General features: G+C 39.2%; 2 protein-coding genes and 1 long non-coding RNA gene across 3 annotated transcripts in view; 1 reads left to right on the plus strand and 2 right to left on the minus strand.

Moving 5' to 3' along the window:
* LOC136250630 (E3 ubiquitin-protein ligase rnf213-alpha-like) overlaps nt 1–22063 on the plus strand; it is a 407493-nt gene that overhangs the window by 261668 nt on the left and 123762 nt on the right. Inside the window, exons 59-61 of the mRNA XM_066042854.1 lie at nt 829–1490; nt 8236–8706; nt 8757–8944. Coding sequence (XP_065898926.1) covers nt 829–1490; nt 8236–8706; nt 8757–8944 — 1321 coding nt within the window. The remainder of the gene's footprint in view (nt 1–828; nt 1491–8235; nt 8707–8756; nt 8945–22063) is intronic.
* LOC136250633 (uncharacterized) lies at nt 10330–10851 on the minus strand. The gene is made up of 3 exons (XR_010698608.1): nt 10816–10851; nt 10502–10588; nt 10330–10393 (listed from the first exon to the last, which is right to left on the minus strand). It is a non-coding gene; the product is annotated as an uncharacterized lncRNA (long non-coding RNA).
* Nucleotides 16420–21244, minus strand: LOC136251601 (uncharacterized). The gene is made up of 3 exons (XM_066044060.1): nt 18457–21244; nt 18239–18387; nt 16420–18180 (listed from the first exon to the last, which is right to left on the minus strand). Exons 1-3 carry the CDS (start codon nt 21080–21082, stop codon nt 16420–16422), a joined length of 4536 nt encoding a protein of 1511 aa, XP_065900132.1. The 5' UTR covers nt 21083–21244.

Here is a 22063-nt window from a genome sequence, read left to right on the forward strand (position 1 = left end):
AAAAGTGTAATTCAGTACATTGTCATGGCTATATATATATCAATGCAAGTTTTACTTTTCATAGGGTTTTTCATTGGTTTAATGGAGTTTAACTAGTTAAACAAGGTTAATGTTGGGAGATAATTGCATGTATATGGAATAACATCACTTACCAACAGCTAATAGTTGATTACCATATGGTAAATGGGTTCCACAATGTAAAGCAGGCAAAAAAAGGGTGAGCATTAATCAGGGTGACTCACAAACGCATACGCCAGAAAGAGGACGCAGATAGGATATGTATGCATCAAGGTCATACGGTGTAAAAAGTCTGTCCCCGCCCAGAGCCCACCCCTAGAAAGCAGTGCAAATAAAAAGATATCAGAATCAATAACTAAATTTTTAAAAATGATACATATAGTTATATTGGGGGAGGATATGCACCACATTCCGAGTAGACTCGTGCTCCAATATTACCCCCATTCCATGAGTAGCTTTCAACTCAAGGTTAGCTTGGTGCAGGATTTCAGTAGAATTGGTAGGATGGCCTTAGAAATCCCTGTGGCTTCAAAGTCGGGGACCCCCAGGTATTTGTCCTCCAAGCCTCATGCAATCAAGGGAGCCACAATCTGTGGCTATACATATAAGTATTCCTGTTTTAAAAAATATAGCTAGGTAAACCGTAGAACCCTGCACAACTAACCAAAATAACCACCATCATTAGACCGTGGTTGACAAGAGAACCGCTCATGTCACATGGCGAACTGGTTGTGTTATTGTATTGACCAACATCAATCGCCAGTAGTGACATATGCAAAATGTTAATCTATTTTATTGTTGTTAATACAGGCAAGCTATGCAGCAACAAGTTGAAGGTGACAACATATTGATAATTCAGTGTGATTCTGGACATTTGCATTCAAACTTAATAGCATGTGCCAGATACAAAGTAATTGATGAAATTGTATTATCAAAGTCACAAGCTGATGATAAATCACAATTTGATGTCAGTATCAATCAAGACCAAAATTCAGAAGCAGTAGTCTCTAAATTTGATAGCAGTTTCAAAAACTCTGATGGTTCCAGCCCACATGCTGTCCATGTTGTTTTCATTATTCAACTTCCAAGAAAATCTGGAGGAACAAACTTTGTTGGCTTTCAAGGAGGAAATTGGATATCTGTCCACCTTGATGACTTAAGGGCACAAAAAGATAAGGAAATTTCTTTTCAAGACTCCGTACAACTTTCTGTTAGCGAAATTTTTAAAAATTCCTGCCAGCAAGTTGCAATTCAACCATCAGAAGTAAATCCAGAGCTAACACTAAATATATTGCAACCAGTGACATTATCTCGTTATGGAATTCAACCAGTTCCGTTCAATGCTAATAGACGTTTACGTGACCTGATTCAACTGGCATGTTCACTGTTGTATGATACAGAGCAGAACAGAGCAAGAACCACAGAAAGGATTGAGATTTTAACAGATTTGGTACCCAGTAAACCAACAAAAGGTTAGTAAACTATAAATATATTGTTTGTTCTTTAACACCATTAATAGTAGATGGGTGTCTGTAGTTTTAGTCAAAAAACCCTTTAACTATAAATTTAACTCAGTCAGGAGCAGCAGTCCATATAGCTGGCTCAGTAGTTGTGTTGAAAATATACAAGTACACAGAATTTCAACTAGAGTAGGGACCATAGCAGATCGATAAATAGGTACTGAAACAAGTTGGAGTAGTAGTGCACGATATTAAATCACAGTAAAACAATAAAAAGTGTTATATCCCTACTGTGCTCAAGATACCATATTGGAAATGCACAGTAAGGATATAATACTTCTTGTTTACTGTGATTTGATATCGTGCACTACTCCAGCTTGTTTCAGTACATTTTATCGATGTGCTATGGTCCCTACTCTAGTTGAAAATTCTTTCTGTGTACTTGTTTGTTAACTTTGTTTGTAAATACACATGTATTATTATTATGACTGGTGAACCCACGTGTACCGCATCTGAAATAACACCGCGCACCCCAGCTATATCAATTATTGTCTGAAAAGTGAAGTATCCATTATACTTCATTGTCAGCTATGTTCAACCTGTTACACAGCATTTTGGATCTTGAACTGTTCGAAAAGCACCTCTGCAATCCATGCATACTGAAAGAAATGGTGCCGCGTGCCCCAGTTATTTCAATTATTGCCTGAAAAGTGAAATATCCATTATGCTTTGTTGTCGGCTGTGTTAAACTCGTTACACAGCCGTACGAATCAAGAACTGCAATCCAAACAGCCACTATGAAGCATACAGACAATTTCCATTACGAAGGAATTAAGCCATCACGTGCTATCACCAAATTGACACTTTTCACTGTCTGCAAAGATGAATGGGACACAAAGGAGGACACTGGTAAGTCCATGAAGAATGCTTTGTACATACTGCGATATGCCAAAAGGCACCTCTCGGGCCAAAGCAATGTTGAATACTGAAAAAATCAAGCCCGTAGCCTTAGCTATTATCGAGTTACACTTGTCTGAAGGAATCAGTCAGTCAGGTAGTCAATCAGTAGAAAATTCCAGTAAATAAGTTATTATTAAATTTCCGTAGCAACTTGTTGGAAGTGTTTCGGGTTGATCTGAAAGCTTGTTTGGGCTTAGTTTTACCTAACAATACTGCCTCATCGTTGTCAGGGGAAATTGAGGCTGTTTTTTAGGTGATATTATTTCATGGGCCATGCCTACTCCTTTGTGGTCCCTACTAAACAGTACTATCGTACTGTATGATAGTAGCAAGTGTGGGAAAGAAGCTAGTTAAATCACACCTGCACTTGTAGAATATCTTTGTTGTCAACACTTCATCCTCGGCTTTGCCTAACCCTTTGGTAGACAACAACAATATCCTATACAAGCTTAAGGGAAAATTAGGATATTTAAGTTTGACTAAGGATCATAGAAATAAAAGTAGGGAAACAAGAGAGGTCACCTACACCTGCAGGTATGCTAGTGGACAACCCCTAATTCAGTCATGGGTATAGGCTGAAGTAGTGATTAACAATGTCCACTAGTATATCTGCAGGTGTAGGTGACCTCCCTTGTTTCCCTACTTTTCATTTCTATGATCCCTAATCAAACTTAAAATTCCTAATTTTTCCTTATGCTTGTTTGATTATTTTTTTTAACATTATTATGAGGGGTGAACCCATGCATACCACATCAAAAGAAAAGATAGTGCCACCAGAGCTAATGTTTTCATCTGAACGCGTATCCCAGGTATCAATTACTGACTCAAAAGTGGAGTAGCCATTACACTTCAATATGAGCAATGTTCACCCTGTTATAAACGAAGAACAGTGAAAAGCACCTCTGCAATCAATCCAGTCACCACAAAAAAATATGGACAATTTGCAAGACCCAACTACTTGAGGTTGAACGGTGACCATTATGCTTCGCTTTCACCTATTTCAGTCCTTTACACAGCGTTACAAATGAAAAACAGTACGTACGAGAAGCATCTCTGCTATCATTCCAGTTGCTATGGAAAATATGGATGATATATCAACACAGCCACAGGAAAGCCACATGACGCCATCTCAAATCAACACCTTGCATTGTCAGCAAAAAGAACTGGAACACAAAGGAGGACAAAGGCAAGTCCATGATGCATGTATTGTACATACTGCGGTTGGTGAAAAGGCACATCTCAGGATGAAGCAATGTTGAATAGTGAAGAAATCAAGCCCATAGCTATATCCATTGTCAAGTTATGTTTGGCTAAAGATATCAGCTAGTTAGTTAATCAAAATAATATTCTGTTAAATAGACATTTAAAAAAATTCCATAGAAGGAAGGGTTTGGGGTTAGACATTTTTGGGCTTTCTGTGCCAACCAATACTGCTAAGTTGTCATGGAGCGAAATTCAGGTTGGTTCTAGGGTGATATTTTTGGCTGGAAAAGCCCAGTTCTCCATAAATCCTAATATACAGTACTACCATACTGTATGATATCTCGTACCAACTGTAATTCATACCCTAAGCAACATGTCACTTTTCACCTCACATTTCATTTTAAAAAGAGATCAAGACGCACAATATTGTGTCGTGCGGCCAAGTAGTCGCGCGACAGACAAGTGTGTATTTTACAGGAACCAAGAAACGTCATTTTCACAAATCTGTAGCTCGATAATGGCTGGACTATTTTTGCTGTTGGGGTAGGGTACCTCCCATTCCAAATTTGAGGTAAACCTGCCAATCCATAACTGAGATACACACCTTCAAAGTTCTTCTTATTTTTTTCGTATTTTTCCTTATCTTCTTTTTGCACACTTTAGTTTAGAAAAATTGTAATAACTTGTGGGTGCTTAATTCGATTTACTTCAAATTTTGAGGGCAGTCAGAGTGTCATACTGCTCATTTACAGTCCAATTTTGGTACAGAGCAGACAAAGAAAGAGGGACATATGCATGATTTTTCAAAAATCCAAAAGCGATTTGTTGTCACGTCTACAGGGTAAACCACTTGAAAGAATAACTTGAAAATTGGTCTGTACATGAGTGACTATCGTAGCTCAAACCTTTTGTGATTTGAAAAAAAATCACACTAACAGTCATGGAATTATAACAAAAATTCCAACTGTGTGTAAAAAGCATATAATCAAGTTTTGTTAATAAAAAAAAATTACTTAATTGCCATTCCTACCAGGCAAACTAGCTAATGAAATCAGCTGAAAATATTTAGAGAACTAGATTAATTATTTTAGAACGAACTTTCAGTAGTTTACAAGGAATCATAGTAAAAGCCACTGTACGAAAGTCAACTAGGTGTAACAAGTGTGCAATCGAGGTACTCTAATAGTGCAGTCACCATTCAGCTATGCAATAAGTCACTCTTTTAGAACATTCAGCTAAAATCATATCACCATGTAGAGAGTTCAACTACGAGCAAGTCACCCTGTAGAGAGTTCAACTACAAACAAATCATGCTGCAGAGAGTTCAGTTACAAATAGGGACCCGCCGATTATGTTGGCATAATAGTGAGCATAATAGGTGCCTGGATTCTTGCTTATCAAAATGCATATCACACAAAAAGATCAATATACTCTAATAGAACAGTCAAAGAATAATCAGACAGCTGACTGTTTTATTAGAGTATATCAATCTTTTCTGTGACATGCATTTTGACAAGCAAGGATTTAGAGTCTGTGCCTCAGCAACTTACTGTTTTTCCATAAAGTGCAAATTTACTATAAAAACATAGGAACTGAGGTATAAATATTGAGCATAATTTGAGCATTAATTTAAGCATAATAAGCAAAATTTTGAGCAGTGCAGCATAGCACAATAGGTAAAATAATGAGCATAATCAGCGGGTCCCTAGTTACAAACCTGTCACCCTGTGGAGAGTTCAGCTTAAAAAAGTCATCCTGTAGTGAGCCCTGCTACTAACAAATCACCCGGTAGAAAGTTCAACTACAAGCAAAACACCCTGTGGAGAGATCAGTTATGAATAACCTGTGGAGAGCAGTGGCGAATCTCACCCTGTAGAGAGTGCAGCTACAAACAAATCACCCTGCAGATAGTTCAGTAATAAAGTAGAGAGTTCAGCTACGAAAAGGCACCCAGTACCAGCAGAGTGTTCATGCTATTACAAACAAGTCACTGTGTAGAGAGTTCAGCTACAACAAGTCACCCTGTATAGATTTCAGTTACAAACAAATCACCTTGTGGAAAGTTACAAGAAACCACCCAGCAGAGTGCTCAGCTACAAACAAGTCCCCTGTAGAGAGTTCAGCTACAAACAAACACCCTGTGGAGCATTCAGCTGCAAACAAGTCACCTTGTAGGTAGTTCAGCTTCAACAAGTCATTCTGAAGAGAGTCCAGCTACATTATAAGTCACTCTGTAGCAAGTTCAGTTACAAACAAGTTACTTTGTAGAGATTTCTGCTTGTCTACCTAGGAGAGAGAGAGGTCATGTGATAATGATAATTTTTATACAGTATTAACTTTTGTAAAAAAAAGCATCATTATATAAAATATCCAGAGAATCAGTTCAGATTTTGATGTCTTCCTCCTTTCGGCAGTAAAGAAAAAGACAAGTAAAAGAAACTTCAATGTGGCCAGAATTGGAGTATTCAAATACAACAAGAGGTGATATCTATACAATAACAGCCAAGCTGTGAAAAAAGGGTGCGGCCGGCCCCCAGGGTGAAAAGATGTGATATCAAAGGTGGTGGTCAAGAAATGACTGTGATGGTAGGTTAATGGCAAAAATTTTAATAATTACAATTTAGGTGAATTTGATGCCAGATCCTAGTGAAATTTGGAGAAAGCAACACAAATTCACCTGAATAGTTGTTATTAAAATTTTTGCCATTAACCTACCATCGCAGTCATTTCTTGGCCGCCACCTTTGATTTCACATCTTTTTTCACCCTGTCTTTTTTGGGGGCCGCACCCTTTTTTCACAGCTAGGCTATTTTTGTATAGATACTCTAATAGAGCACAATCAAGTAACTAACAGAGCAATCAAAGCTACAGTTTGGAACCACTTTATTGCCTACAGTTAGTTGTATTTCACACTGTTAACTAAAAGTAACCTAAAATCCAATTTCAGAGCTTTTATTATATCTGAAGGTTTGTCTCCATAGTCTTTCAGTTTTTATTCCTTAGCTATAATACTATGTCCCTGATATGCTAAGCCACTGGTGAGTTGTGAAGCTGGTTAAGTTCAGAAAACCTGAAGAAATGATTTCTACACAGGAAGCTGCTTGTTTCTATTGTTTAACAATATAAGAACCAGTAGTATAGAGTCACCTAGTTAATGTATTAGGCTTCGCTGTTTGCTTTCGCTATTTGCTTTTTTACTCATAATGTTGATTCAGTCATTTTGTTTAAAGCTATTTAATAACAACTACTACCTTATGACAGGAAATTTAGACAAAAGGAAAAGTTGTTGAATCCGCTCTTCATAATCTTGGATGAATTAAATGTTGATGAAAATCAAGAAACTGTATATCTAAACATGTAGTGCTTATGAACACTTGATAACTAAAAGTTGACAAATCTAGCCAATTTGTCAAATTCATTAATCTTTTCTTTCATTGAAATTTCTTGTTGGACGATATTAATGTTTGCTTAAGTTACTTACAAATGTCAACTGTGCATGTCACGGTGAAGTAACATTTCTAAACTTCATGACACTATAACTCAGACATTTTTCAGCAGATAACCACAAAAGGATAGAGTAATCAATGTAGTATCTATACATGCACAAAAAATTGGCGTATAACATTATAAATGTTTTTGTTGATTATTGTTGTTTTCTCAATGGCTTTGATACATTCCACAGCACCAGTGGTTCCTTAGTACACAATTAACACTGATTTCATTCCTATGATCTTACATGCAACTCAATTATGTATTGTGTAAAAGTTTACCAACATAAATACATTAAAAAGTGCATGGAAAGTAAGTTAATACAAAACTTTTGCGTTATGATGTCAGAAATTTATAGTCTAAACATATCTCTATAGCTAATCTATTCATAACTGAATTTCCTGGCAGACTACAATAGATCTTGCTAAATCGCCCAGTATACACTACCTGTGCTCTAAACTACATAGTAACCACTTCTCAAAATTATTGCTATACACTTGTGTACTGGTAATAGTGCTTATGTTTATGTAACAAAATACTTGAATTGTGTAACAAAAGTGAAAAACGTGTATACACACTGTTGGGTACAAACAGAGCAGCTACAGATCAGTAGTATTAAAGTCCATTAAATAGTCCTACATCATTTGTTTACTAAGCAATGTTCTCTTTGGCTGGTTTTATCAAGATTCAGCACAATCGACATTCTTGTGCATACATTCTTGAAAAACATTTGACCAAACTATCATAGCCTGTCAGAATTAAATTAGACAGAGTGTTTGAAATGCTAGTATCAACTTTAAGAAGCACCTAACTCAATTATTCTAACAAGAAAATTTTACTGGGTTAACATAGCAAGTGCAATAGTGTATGAAGGCTCTGGTTATCTCAAGCACAGCGCTTCTGTAGATATGTGTGTTTCAGAATACATTCATCATGCTAAAAAACACACAATACCATTGTAAACATGTTGATATTGTATTCAGAGAGTGTTTTATTAGGACAATCTGCCATATGGCTGTTGAATAGAGTATTAACCACATTCATACAAATTTTTGTTTATTATTTTTGACTTACCATTATGATGGTTATTATTATTATTATGCAGGTTTTGATTACAAGTTAGTGAAATTTGTGTCTGCTGTTTTAAAAGAAATGGATGATAAACTACCTCAAGCCAAAGAGTGGGCCTTTAAAGTAGCTTTAAATCATTCACAAATCGGTGGTACATTCAGAAATGCTTTGTCACGAAGATTAGATGAAATTTTACTTCCTATACTAGCAAAAATTATTGGGCTAATTGATAAGAATTACAACTTGACCATTATTCATGATAATCGTGACAGTGAAAAAATAGCCTCACCAATTGCTAAGATTTGGTTGGAAATTATGTCAGACAGAAACTTGTGCAAAATTACTTATGAAGATGTTTTCACTGATGGTGTCAGAAAGCAAAGGACACTAATACCAGGAATAGGAGCTAGCCGGTCAGATCATTTTTATAAGTGTCAATTCCCTTTTTCATGGATTTGCCGAAGTGTCATTAATTCTCGAAAATGTGATGCAGCATTGCTAGCAGGTATGTTGGTGTATAATATGAGTATGCCAAAATGTTTTGTACATCTGTAGGTACAAAAGCACCTGATACCACACTACAAATGAAAACAATGGAGTTAGTTCAGCAAAGCTCTTTAGGAGCTGTTTTAAATGAAAATGTTGTGCCGAATGATGAAGAAGTACAGGAAGAATTGTGTAGTTTGTATCTGAACGACTACATTGTTGCAGTGTACCTTCCATCAATGGATGATGAACATAAGGTTAGTTATTGATAATAAAGAAAATAATTATATGTTGAATATATTCTGTTAAAGTAAGATAGCTTGGCCTTCGAAATTATAACTAGATTGCTACACTAATTATATAACTAACAGATTTCACTTTCTCTTCTCTTCAAACCTGTGTCTAATTTCTGGAACAGGTTTTCTCATACCTTAATTTCAATGAATTTCAATGGCCATGGCATTGAAATATTGCGTGTGTAGTAAGCTGGTAAAGTCATGGAGAGGTGGCTAATATTAATGTAAGGGGTATCCCATATAAAATTCCAAGCCTCTAGCAAACCTGTTATAGGTCTGTACTTATGTACATACTGCATGCCTGTTGCAAGATTGATACTATGCTTCAGTAGCCTGCTACAGGTTTGTGGCAGGTCTGCCTGGCAGGAATGTCACAGACATTCTGTTTCACTGGTTTAGCTCTGCATTCTACATGTACAGGCCTGTTTTGCGCAGTACTGTTGACATCCTGTTAAAATGTTGCATGCCTGTTAGTGTACTGTTGTATTGTTACATGCCTGTTTTTGTTTGTATTGAAAATTTTGTATGCATGCAGCTAAACTACATCCTGTGCCATGCTTGTAACAGGATTATTATATGTCTCATGTAATATATTTGTACACACGCATGCAGATCAATGTATATAATGCTGCATGTCAGTCCAGCACCAGCTGTACGTTGTATGTTAATTACTCTAAATAATTATCGTTCTGTTTTTTTTTTCAACTACAGGTCTCCGATGCTGGTAGCACTTGTTGTTTGCTTGCCTGACCAGGCTTTCCTCTGTTACTGGCATGTTCCATTCTTCAGCTTTAGCTTGGGTGAAACCTATATACACGTACACTGCATATAACACACCATACTTTGTATACTAGCTATCAGAACTAACATAGTATGGCATTCATGGTATCCTGATCCAATGCTGGATAGTCAGACCTCATTCCTCTGACCGAGCTGCATCTTATTTCGTCTTCTGTGAAAAGCTCATTCATCAAAAGTCGCAAAAGTCGAGTTGGCTGACGTTTACACCTAGTCAGAGATGCTGCCAATGATGCACCTTTTACCATCACACCCATTCCTTTCACCAGTTCCACTTTTGGCAACACCTTCACCTGTATAATGATATTTGCATGCTGATTGCAGATCAAGTATACACTTACTTTCTCTCGTTTTTCTTGCACACACACCTATAGTGAATATAGTTTATAGTTAAAAGTTTTATTACAATGGTAGACAGACATACCTCACCACCTGCTGCTTTGTAATTACAGGCTGCTGTTGGAACTTTCTTTAGTGTCTGTTTGCCCTGTAAATGTATATACACATCGAAGTTAAATTACCAAGTTTTACAATGGTAGACAGACATACCTTATCACCTGCTACTTTGTAACTACAGACTGCTGCCGGAACTTTCTTTTGTATCTGCTTGCTCTGTATAATGTATATATACGTATGTAATTATAAGCTAGACTAAGTTACACTATATACACATGTGTATTGTTGTATATATATATGTATATGTATGTTAATTGTACATACCTCATATTTTGCTGGTGTATTTGGAGTTTCGATATCTTCAGGTTCCTGTGTTGCTTCGCTGTCACTGTCACTTGCCACATAGGAGTTCTTTTGGAAAATATATTTAGCATCGATTTATGCATGCAAACTCTGTGCGAGGAAACATTCGTATGCACGCTATATGTATGTACAATTACGTCATGCAGGTATAAATATTACATGCTACTGAGCCAAATATAGTTAGCTTAGAAAGAAAAATAAGTTAATAATTATACCCTCAATGCTATTTAAGTTGTCGGTTATGTATTTCCTGATGTGTGCGTGTGTGTGTTTACCTCAATGATGCTATCCTGGGTTTTCAATTTTTCCTTTAATTTTGTAATCTCTTCTTCCATTTTTCTCACTTTTGCCATTTCTTCTTCAAGTTTTTTACCATGATCTGTACTCTCAGTTGAAAACAGCAGCTTGGCAGCAGAATTTGCAGCTACCATCTTTGCAGCTTTTTCATCAAATTTCTTTTGGCGTTTTGATGGAGCAACGGTAGCTTTTACCAATTTGCATTTTTTGGGTGTCTTGGTGCCACCTATACAAGCACTTTGGCATTTCTTTTCTGTTTTCTCCAGCATGGCTGTCTTCCCAGCAGTAGGACCTCGATGTTCTGTTTTTGCTGATTTTGTCATGTCAATTGCTAATTTATTCATGTCTTTTTTCACGTCTGCAGAGATATGGCACTTTTAATAATATTAAACTGTAAAAGTGTAAAGACTCCTACCTGATGAATTAAGGACACTTCCATCACATATCCCTACTCCTGGCCAACGAAACCGAACTCTGTCTCCAGTATACTCAAGTATACCTTTCACTTTTTTGCCCACCACACTGACGCTGTTATCACTATCCCAACACACCAGCAGGTATGCCATAGCTGTGTAACGCTCGGGCCAAGAAGAACGCTTAAGACTTACAACAAGAACACTCACACCTAAGCCAGCCTTTGCACAGAAAGAGCGGCCGGGTACTTAAGAGAGGCAAGGAGATTGGCTAGAAAAGTAATCACGCATTTGTTTTTGAAGCAGTTCTCCCACGGTTATGTAATTCAACGTAAATATCAAAATAAAGAAAAGCGATTGGCTGGAATTGCTACTTCGCATTTGTTGTCTAGAGACTAGATTTCTCTCACAATAATTATTTTGTTCTATCACTGTTGCTGTCAGCATAGTGCAGTATGGACCTTTCCAGCACCAACACTTCCTTAACACTGAGCCTTACCGCTAATTCGCCACAGGTATCCCTTACTGAATATTCTGTACCCCACCACTCAGTGAGGAGGAGACCAGCCAGAATACGATTGCAATCAATTGACGCTGCTACAACGAAGGTAACATAGTAGATAAATAACAATTATGCATAGTGTAGTACATAGATCGATAGGCGTGTATAAATTCATAATTAATCACGAAGGCACCACCGAGTATACTCCCTATGACGGGCGGCACTGAACGATACTTACCTAGCAACACATTTTACGCTTACTTTGAGGTAGTTTAGCACTGTAGCTCTTCTAATGGACCTATGCGTTTCTCTATGGGCTCGTGGTATAAGCGCATAGACGTTCCCCACAACTACCGTAACTGGCACACGCAAATGTCTTTGTCCTTTTAGTGGTTCAATTTAAAAACCACTGTAAATTATGTTATGGCTTCACCACAGTTATCACTTCTTGACACTACTTTTGTGCCACCAGGATACTGATGTCATCAGTGGGAACGGAAATGTTACATCAGATTGCACAATTGCTAATTATATGTACCATAAATAATACATTGCTGCCTGTCTGCAAAGGAAAGCTAGATTAACAACAAGTACATTTGCTTTTATCATTGTGAAACAATTCAAAATACATGTGCAATCTGCTTTTGCCTTATAGATATACATACATAGCTAGTTGTGCTGGTCAGGCTGCTTTTTTTTTTGTTTGGTTGGGAACGTTCCAACCAAATAAAAAAAAGCATTCTGGCAGCATGAGACTATACTTAATACATATAATAAAAAGGCATGAAATATATTTCCATGCATGTGTCTATATGTAGCCTAAACAACATCGGGCTGATAGCGTCTCATCTGATCATGACCAACCCACACTTTTACATTTACCAGAACATGATTGTCAAGATAGTTCTGATCCATCTGATGATGATGTTGATAATGTCAGTAGCGATGAAGAAAGTTATTGTGGATATATCTCTGAAAGTGATCTAGAAGAGAATGCAGCTCTTGATCTTGATGGCTACAGCGATTGTGACTTGAAACGTATCATAGGTAGTGAACCTAACTGCTCTACTGAGGATGAAAAGTTAATCTATCCAAATGCAAGGGTTACAAATGCAGCCAGCATGTTATTAATTATGACCTTTGCGATCACTCATAAGCTTACAGGAGCAGCATTAAAAGATTTATTGTCTTTGATTGATATTCATTGTTCAATATCAAATCCCCTACAGGGGCGGATCTAGGATTTATAAAAGGGGGGGGGGGGGGGGGGGGCTAACTCAAGGTACTAATCTCTTGGGTAGAGATGTGTGAAACACACTTCCCAGCATGCAAAGCATGCTGGAACTAGGGGGGTCTCGGGGCATGCCCCCCCAGGAAAAGTTTGAAAAATAGATGCTAAAATACTGCAATTTGGAGACATTTCCACATAAATTCATAATATTTTCTGCCTGAAGATATTTTATATACTGCCTTTAGATTGTAGTGTAGGTATGGCTCTCTGAAGCATTTTGCTAATGGAAAAGTTTGGGTAGGTACAGACAACCAAGTACATGATGCACCCCTCTCACAATTGCACAACACTGAATAGGTGCATGTTAGAATAGTAATGTTGAAAGTGGAAAATTTTGAAATTTGAACAATACAAGATTGAATCTGAGAGCATTTTCAATGGAAATTGTGTACCTGAATTAAGTATTGCCATACATATAAGTGCTTTAAACAGACCAACGCACTTCATTGTATGTATAGGTGCAGGCAGATTTGGAAAAATTCCATAACAGAGTTACAGAACCAACTACATGTTTCCAGTGAATGTTCTATTAGAGTAGTTAGCTGACTGCTCTATTAGAGTATCTCGATCTTGTACACCTCTAATGCTGATCAGCTGATCCGGGTCCTTGTTGCATAAACTTTAGCATTAATATCTTGGAAAGTTGTTTATAAGGTGGTTTTATGAGTATTTGTATTATTAGTGATCATATAATTATGCTAAGACAAAATTTCACTATAATACTCAACATATTATTGATCAAGTAAAGCCTAAATATGAAGGGGGGGGGGCTTCAGCCCCCAAAGCCCCCCCCCCTGGATCCGCCCCTGCCCTAATAAAATCTTTGTACAAATTCAAGTAATACTTCATGTCTTTAAAAAATCCTCTCAGAAAACACTACTATTGTCCCAAGTGTACTATTGCTGTAACTACTGATTGTGCGTCTTGCCCAAACAGTGCATGTGACCAACAATTTTCCCAGCAACAATTTGAACGATTGCATGAAATACCCTTTTTCCTAGAACTACCAATAGCAGACCAACTGAAGTCATTATTTAACCGTAAAGGATTCTACAATGAATTGAGTCATCATTTTAATAGAGTGAAACATAATCCTAATAATATTGAAGATATTTATGATGGTCATCGATACAGAGAATTTATGAAACCTGGAAATTTTCTAGCTACGCCAGACAATATTTCATTTACTTGGAATACTGATGGGATACCTGTACTTAAATCTTCAAAATTCAGCATTTGGCCATTGTACTTTGTTATTAATGAGCTACCAATCCAAAAGCGTTTGAGTAAAAAAAAATTGATATTAGGTGGTTTATGGTTCAAATACGATGACATTTCTACAACCATTTAAGGCAGCTATTTCACACTTGCATTGTCATGGAGTGGAGGTATTTTCACCAGATGTTAAAAATAACTTCATCTGTCGTGCAATGTTACTTTGTGGGACTTGTGATTTACCTGCTAAGGCAATGGTATACAACATGATACAATTTAATGGTAAGTATGGATGCAGTCACTGTTTACAAAGTGGGAAACAGCTTGCAGTAGGAGTAAGAGGTAAAGTTCGTGTTTATCCCTACATAGAGGCTGACCCTACTGGACAACTTCGTACTAACAATCAAATATCAGATTATAGTAAGCAGGCAGTCAGTACTAATATGCCCATATTTGGTGTAAAGGGACCTAGTTGGCTATCGACAATACCAAACTACAATGTGATCCAAGGTAATGTAGTTGATTACATGCACTGTGTTTTACTTGGTGTCACTAAAATGCTGTTGAAACTCTGGTTTGATAGTGAACACGCAGGAGAATTATGGTATTGTGGAACAAAAGTTCAAGAAGCAGATTTTAAGTTGTTGCAAATTAAACCACCTAACGTGATCACACAAGTCCCCAGGAGCATTCAGCAACTCCGCTCTTATTGGAAAGCTACAGAGTATCGTTCTTGGCTTCTGTACTATTCCCTTCCTGTAATGTTAAATATACTGCCAGTTGATTACATTACCCATCACATGCTCCTAGTAGAGGCAGTAGCAACATTACTGCAAGACTCCATATCTCCCCGAATGTTAATCAAAGCAGAACATCTAATTAAGCATTACTGTTTTAAATTTTCAATTTATTACTCTGAACGATATGACAGCAATTATTCACCATTTGCTACATTTGCCTGAAGTAGTCTCCAACTTTGGACCACTATTTGTATACTCCTGTTTTCCCTTTGAAAGTCAAAACGGAAAGCTACTCAATTTTGTAAAAGGAACACAGCATGCTGACTTACAAATAATTGAAGCAATAGCACTATCCCAAAAACTTCCACAATTTGCTGAAGAAATATACTCAGCTCTCAAAGCAGCAAAGATGTATCAGCATTTTACCACTGCATGACTGCCACATTTCTATTACCTGAAAACTCAGTAGCAGTGCTGAATAACTGTTTTGCTATTGGCCCAATAGATCATATTAGTGAACTACCCGAGCTAACCCATCATGAAGAATTAGCAAAATTAACCAATAGTACACAAATTGGTGTATATAAACGTGCTTCAGTTGGTCGACAAATAATGCACTCATTGCAATATACAAAATCAAAGAAGAGAAACAATTACACAATCTCATATACTTACAGGAATATGAAATTTCATGGCGAAATTTTTGTAACAGATTTCTCCGAATTGTTTGCCATAATAAGACCTTTCTGTGATCGCTTAAGTTTACTCCCCACTGATGACATCACAGGTTGTACTGTTCCACATTTACATGCATTCAGTTCGAAAGATATGGACAATGTCCATGCTGTTTGTTTGTCATCTGTTCACATTTGCATAAATGTTTCCTTCAAACAGCTGTCAGATACTTTTATTGTTGTTGAACAGCCAAATTTTGCAGAAAAGGATTAGGTAATGATATCACTTTAAGTGCATGTGACTGTATTTGTATGTGTGTGAGTGCATATGTATAGTAAATAATGTACTCTGACTTATAAATTATATTAGCATAAGTATACACTATACTGTATAATTATACGTTCTAGCTAGCTAGCTGTTATGTTAGTTGTTGGTTATATAGCTAGTATACAGCTATAATATTTGCAACATTCAACAACATGCAACTTGTATGCTGGTACGTATATACAGGAATATGTTTATTCTTATATAAAACAAGCATGCAATGTATTTGTGATAGGAACAGCACCGAGCTAGCCAACAGTAGCAGTCTCCTCAACAGCTTCACCAGGGATACAGCAGCAATCATTCATTCAAATGAAATAAGAGAAGGCAAATATACTGTACAACACAGCTCTATTTATACAAAATTCTCAGAATGTTCTAGAATAGTCTAGATTGTTATATCATGATACAAATAACAATGTTCAGTCCCTATATGGCTGCTGGGCCTGTTGAATCTGGCCTGATCTCTCACACCCCTTCCCCCTTATCTTGATGGCAACCGGGATCCGTGAGAGGGCATCAGCATTAGCATTCTCTGTTCCTCTTCGATGGAGCACTTTAAACTTGTAGGATTGTAAAGCTATGCTCCACCGTGTCAATCGGCTGTTCAAATTTTGACACTTTGAGAGCCACTGCAGTGCCCAATGGTCCATCTGGATTGTAAATTCTCTCCCCATCAAGTAGACAGAAAACTTCTCTATTCCCAGTTTGATGGCCAAACACTCCTTTTCAACGGTAGCATATTTCTGTTCCCTGGGCAATAGTTTCCTGCTGAAGTATGCAACTGGGTGGTCTATGCCCTCCTCATCAATCTGACTTAAAACTGCTCCCACCCCAACATCAGAAGCATCTACCTGTAAAGTAAAGGGAAGGGAGAAATTAACATTTCTTAACACAGGATAAGACAACAACCTCCCCTTCAACTCACAAAACGCCCTATTACAACCTTTTGACCAACTAATTCTCTCCGGCTCATACTTCCTGATTAATTCAGTCAATGGAGCAGCAATGGTTGCATAGTCAGGAATAAAACGGCGATAATAGCCAGCTAGCCCCAAAAACGATCTGACCTGCTTCTTTGTGGTTGGCAAAGGAAACTGCTCTATAGTTTGTAACTTAGTTGCCTCTGGCTTCACCACTCCATTGCCAACCACATGCCCCAGATATGTACATTCTGCCATAGCCAACTGACATTTGGAGGGCTTGGTTGTTAGCCCCACCTCTCCCAATCTGTTCAACATTACTCTTAGATGTGTAAGATGATCCTCCCAATTATAACTAAACACAATGAGATCATCCAGGTAGGCGCTAGCAAACTTGTCCATTCCCCGGATAACCTCATCCATCATTCTTTGGAATGTGGCGGGTGCTCCACAGGGCCCAAATGGCATCATCTTAAATTGGTATAGCCCTTTAGTGGTGATGAATGCTGTTTTGTGACGGTCCTCCTCTGCCACAGGAACTTGCCAATACCCTTTCGCAAGATCCAATGTGGTGATATACTTAGCTTGGCCTAGCTGATCTAAGATGTCTTCGACCCTTGGCATAGGGTATGCATCCAGCTGTGTTCCAGCATTCAGTCTCCTGTAATCTACGCACAGTCGAATGGTATCATCCTTCTTTTTGACGATCACCATTGGAGATGCCCATTCACTGACACATGGCTCAATCACCCCCTCTTCCAACATCATCTCTAACTCTTTCTCAACTGCCTCTCTGTAAATGTGTGGCATCCGATATGGCCGCTGTCGTACCGGTAGTCCTTCCACGGTTCTTATACGATGCTGACCAATGGAGGTTCTCCCACACTTCCCACTCATTACTGTCTTGAACTCAGTCAGTAGCTCCAATAACTGTCCCTTCTGCTGCTCAGTCAACTGACTACCTACAGAGGGAGACTTACCACTCTCCCCTCTCCATGAAGGTGTGTCCTCTTCTTCTTCAGAATCAACACTAGCCGCCCACAAGCATGTATCTTCTGCCTGGTGCCATTTCTTTAACATGTTCACATGAAATATGGCCTTCCTCCTCCTCTTGTCTGGCATGGACAACTCATAGTTTACTTCCCCTACCCTGCGTATCACACGATAGGGTCCCTGCCACTTAGCCAACAATTTGTTGCTTGAAGTTGGCAACAACACTAATACCTCCTCTCCAGGCTCTAACACTCTCTCTCTAGTATTCTGATCATACCATAACTTCTGACACCTTTGTGCCTCTCTCACATTCTCACTTACCAACTCTTGACATCTCTTCTAACTTCTCTCTCACTTGCAGGATGTGGGACAATACACTCTCGTCACTCTTCTTACTCGCCTCCCACTCTTCTCTCAGCACATCTAATGGACCCCTCACTTCTCTACCGTACAACAATTCAAATGGCGAGAACCCTGTGGTAGATTGAGGTACCTCACGGTACGCAAACAACACATATGGCAACAAACTATCCCAATTCTTACCCTCCTTACTTACTAACTTCCTCAACATTGATTTAAGGGTCTTGTTGAATCTTTCCACCAAGCCGTCCGTTTGTGGATGGTATGGTAAAGTACGGATTTGGGTGATATTCAACAAGTTGTACAACTCCTTTAACAACTGCGACATAAAGTTAGTACCCTGATCAGACAGGATCTCCCTGGGAATGCCAACTCTAGAGAACAATTGCATGAGGTGTTCTGCCACTGTCCCAGCATCAATGGAACGTAAAGGAATAGCCTCCGGGTACCTGGTTGCATAATCACATACAACTAAAATATATTGATTACCTCTCCTGCTACGTGGTAATGGACCCACAATGTCCATGGCTATCCTCTTGAACGGTTCCTTCATCACTGGTAAGGGAACACGTGGTACTCTGAGTTGACTCCCTCTAGCAGTTTTCTGACACTGTGGACATCTCCTGCAGTATTCTGCTACATCTCGGAATACTGTGGGCCAATAAAACCGCTGTGTAATTCTACAGACTGTCTTATCCCGGCCAAGGTGTCCTGCAATTGGAATAGAATGAGCTAACTTACAAACAATATGATGGTATGGTTTGGGTAAAAGCAACTGCTTCACCGTCTGCCCAGGTGGCTGCCTCTTTACCCATAAATGGTACCACAAGCCATCTTGCTCCACTACTTGGTCCGGTTTCAATTCCCTCAGATCCTGAATCATCAAATCAGCATCTTGAAGCTTCCGTAACTCCTCCTTTGAAATAGCTGGGTTAAGATCCCCAACACATGCCCTCTGAGCTCTGGCGTGCTCATAATGCATCTTCCTTCTCTCAGATCTAGGCTTTCTTGGGCCCTTGTCCTTCTCACCACCTACAAACATATCATCACTCAAATTAAACTCACTTGCCAGCACATCCCCATCAACAGGCAGATTTGACTCCTCTTCGAGCTCCTGTAAGGGCAATCCTACACCCATATTACCCTCTTCTGCCTCTGCTCTGAACTCCTTGTTGCCTGGCTCCTCTGCTACCTCTCCGCTAACTGAAGTAGTCTCTACCAATTCTCCGCTATCCAACACTTCTCCACTATCTGACAAAGCTACATCATGCTCCCCCCTATCTTGCCCAGGCTGACTCCTGCTCCGCCTGCCAGCTTGGCTCCGGGTCACCACCATAAGAGCCTGGTCCTCACTCTTCAACCAGCTCACCAATTCTGGAACATCAGTACCTAACAATACTGAGTGTGGCAACTTGTCTGACACGGCTGCCTCCACTATAACCACTCTCCCCTGCCCACTAATCTCTACAGTAGCCACAGGGTACTCAACAGCATCTCCATGTGCACATTGCACCGTAACCGACTTCTCCAAATTCAACTTATCCTCTCTTACAAGTTCTCTCCTCACCAAAGTTCTAGAGCAACCAGTATCTAATACCATGTCATTAACATACTGACCTTCTACAAACCCCTTACAGCGAAATGACTGTCTTACCAGTGGCTTCTTCCCACGATGGTCTCTCAATCTCTTTGCACCACAGAAGAACGCATCACTGGGGCACTGCCTTGAAGTATGTCCACATCCCCCACAATTGTAACATAGGAAAGGCTTCTCATCCTTCTTCAGCCTCTTCTCCACCTTCAGCACATCCTCACCCTTGGAAGTGGATGGGCTCACCTTCTTACCACTACTGCTACAGTCCTTAGCCATGTGTCCCAGCTGTCCACAAGAATAGCAACCCCTCTGACCAGGTGTTCCTTTCTTAACACCAGTCTTCTGAGCAGGTGCCCACAGCTCTACCTTCCTGGCTTGACGGTAGTCTTCTGCCACTCTACCAGCCTCCTGTGTATTTCTAGGCTTCCTCTCCTTTACCCAGACCCTTACCTCCTCTGGTAGTACTTCCACAAACTGCTCCTTCACCATTACATCTACCACAGCCTCCCTGTCTCGACAGTCCCTTAGCCATTTCTCTGCCAGGTCCTTCACTCGAATTGCCAACTCCACCGGCGTCTCGTTCTCCAAGGGCTTGATAGAACAGAAGCGTCGTCGGTAAGTCTCCTCATTAATATCGTAACGCTGGAAAATGGCTGCCTTCACTCTGTCGTAGTCTCTAGCATCGGCGTCAGTCATCGCGGCGTAGGCCAGACGAGCTTTCCCCATCAACTGAGGTGCCAGGATAGCAGCACGCTTATCTCTGTCCACCCCATGAGCCTCCACTGCTCTCTCGAAAGTTGTTAAGAAAGCCTCAATGTCGTCACTCTCCATAAGTTTTGTCAACTTCAGTGATTCTGGCCCTACTTCCACGCGACGCGGCCTTCTCTCTGCCGTTAGACCTTCAATAAGTCTCTCAAAACGTTCTTGCTGCTGTTCTAGGCGTCCCTCGTACCGCCTCTTCTCTTCCTCTCGCTCTGCTTGTTGCTCTTCCTTCTCCTTCTCTCGCTCCTCCTTCCAGGCCTTCAATAGCTCAGTGACCTTGCTCATCTCTGGCTGATAGCGTTTCCCAGAACGGAGCATACACGGGTAGGTCTCCTCTGACGTCTGCACGGAGGACAATCCCACTCCTGTCACCAAATGTGATAGGAACAGCACCGAGCTAGCCAACAGTAGCAGTCTCCTCAACAGCTTCACCAGGGATACAGCAGCAATCATTCATTCAAATGAAATAAGAGAAGGCAAATATACTGTACAACACAGCTCTATTTATACAAAATTCTCAGAATGTTCTAGAATAGTCTAGATTGTTATATCATGATACAAATAACAATGTTCAGTCCCTATATGGCTGCTGGGCCTGTTGAATCTGGCCTGATCTCTCACAGTATTAATTCATTAAAACGATTGATTGCCAGAGCACAACATAATTTGTGCAGCATATACGCGTATACTTATGGCAGTCGGAGTCCAAAATAAAACAGGCATGTGACAGGTATACTGCATGTACAGATGATATATGCATGTATCAACAAGTATATATATAGCCAGGTAACAGAATTCAAAATATAACAGGCATGTAACAGATATACAGTACAATATAACAGGCATGTAACAGGTATACCCTATACGACACAGGCATGCTACAGGTATAGGATCACATAATTCAAATTAAAAACAGGCATGTGACAGGTATGCTCTAGATTACACAGGCATGCAACAGGCATAGGGTCACAGAATTCAAAATAATGCAGGCATGTGGGTGAAAATGAATAAGCCTGCAATAAATCCACAGGAATGTAACATTCTTGATTACACTTTGTAGTAATAAAAGCAGGCCTGCACCAATCATGTAACAGGTCTTTTCGTGAACCTCAATCCTGTAAACGACTAAATTATACCAATAGCATACCTGTAGCAGGCTAAACCTTTCATATGGGATAGCTCATGGAGACTGTACATTTATTGACTTTCTAACCTTCACTAATATTCTTATTCCATTTTTTTACTCCAATAAGTAGCCCACCTACCACTCCTATGTCTGCCCACATGAAAAAGCAGGGCAGATTTTTGGCATTAGAATCTTACACAGATACCACCAAGGTGGTAGCTAGAGATCTGTTGTAATTTTTATTTGCATAGCCTTACACACTGGAAAGTTACAATATAATGGTTACATTAAATCATGTTTTGTCAATT

The sequence above is a fragment of the Dysidea avara genome, chromosome 3 (genome assembly GCF_963678975.1).
Source record: "Dysidea avara chromosome 3, odDysAvar1.4, whole genome shotgun sequence".
NCBI lineage: Eukaryota > Metazoa > Porifera > Demospongiae > Dictyoceratida > Dysideidae > Dysidea > Dysidea avara.

What these genes read in the sequence shown, in the direction of transcription:
- LOC136251601 (XM_066044060.1), bottom strand. Translation starts at nt 21,082, where the DNA reads ATGATTGCTGCTGTATCCCTGGTGAAGCTGTTGAGGAGACTGCTACTG. An exon ending in GAAGTTAGTAAGTAAGGAGG is followed by an intron (nt 18,388 to 18,456) that starts GTAAGAATTGGG and finishes AATCTACCACAG; the next exon opens with GGTTCTCGCCATTTGAATTG. An exon ending in AGTTAGAAGAGATGTCAAGA is followed by an intron (nt 18,181 to 18,238) that starts GTTGGTAAGTGA and finishes TGGTATGATCAG; the next exon opens with AATACTAGAGAGAGAGTGTT.